The sequence below is a fragment of the Egretta garzetta genome, unplaced genomic scaffold, assembly GCF_000687185.1.
Source record: "Egretta garzetta isolate BGI_Z169 unplaced genomic scaffold, ASM68718v1 scaffold69, whole genome shotgun sequence".
NCBI classification, from domain to species: domain Eukaryota; kingdom Metazoa; phylum Chordata; class Aves; order Pelecaniformes; family Ardeidae; genus Egretta; species Egretta garzetta.
This window is the reverse complement of record NW_009260790.1, coordinates 3,393,663-3,394,630: the sequence shown is the minus strand read 5'-3', so window position 1 is coordinate 3,394,630 and position 968 is coordinate 3,393,663. Positions and strand designations below refer to the sequence as shown.

The window sequence follows — 968 nt, the reverse complement described above, 5'->3', positions numbered from 1 at the left end:
CCCGCAGCACCTGCAGCCCCCAGGTCCCCTCGAAGGCCCTCACGTCCCCCTCTGTCACGTCCGCCTGCGGGGAAAGGTCAAATCTGGGTTGGTGGTGGGAGAAACATAGTCAAGGGAGATAGTAACACCCCAAAAATTCCCCCCCCAACCCCATAAAAACAAGTGGGAGCTGCCAATCCATCGGTGGGACGAAGCAGGCACATTCTCAGCCTCCCAGGTACCAAGCAGTGTGAAATATGGGGGAGCGAACCCACTTGTGGGGGGACACACATGGTCAAGGGAGACACCAATACCCCAAGGAGCGCCCCCCGGGGGAGCAAAACCCACTAAAACTAGGTGGAAGCTGCGTACCAAGGTATTTGAGTGGTTGGGTGCAAAACCGCTTGTGGGGGGGACACATGGCTGACGGCGACACCAACACCCCAAAAAATCCCCCCCGGGGTGGGGAGAAAAGCTTCTTGAGAATAAGTGGGTGCTGTGAATCCATCAGTGTAACGAAGCACGCACGTTCTCAGCCTACTGAGGTGCCAAGTGGCACAAAATATGAGGGCACAAACCCACTTATGGGGGGATATGGCACCCCCCAGAGCCCCCCTCCATGACATGAGAAGGATACTTGGTGCCCACGACCACCCTAACGAGGTTTTCTTCGTCAGGGCCGACCACCCGGCTCATCTGGGCCGGCAGCTCCTCAAAGGATGAGCGATCGGTGAAGGAGAAGAGGAAGAGGATGGCATCTGCCTCTTCCTTACAAGCCTGGAGGGGACACACACACACAGAGCCACCATTGGGGGGGGGTCCAAGGTGTCTGTGTCCCCCCCTTCCCCCCAAAACTTGTTCCCCCCCGACTCACAGGCAGCAGATGCTCAAATTTTTTCAGGGCTCCATCACCGCAATCCCAAAAATGAAGCTGGAAGATGACAGGGCGGCCGCTGGCCCGTGGCTTGGCTGGGCCGGAGGACGGGGGG

The 968-nt window shown here is 58.4% G+C and overlaps 1 protein-coding gene across 1 annotated transcript in view; it reads right to left on the bottom strand.

The window, feature by feature from the left end:
* Nucleotides 1–77, bottom strand: part of EPHA2 (EPH receptor A2) — a gene marked incomplete at its 5' end in the record, with an annotated part of 13,136 nt that extends 13,059 nt beyond the window's left edge. Inside the window, one exon of the mRNA XM_035901873.1 lies at nt 11–77. Coding sequence (XP_035757766.1) covers nt 11–77 — 67 coding nt within the window. The remainder of the gene's footprint in view (nt 1–10) is intronic.
* Nucleotides 78–968: the final 891 nt, after the last annotated feature.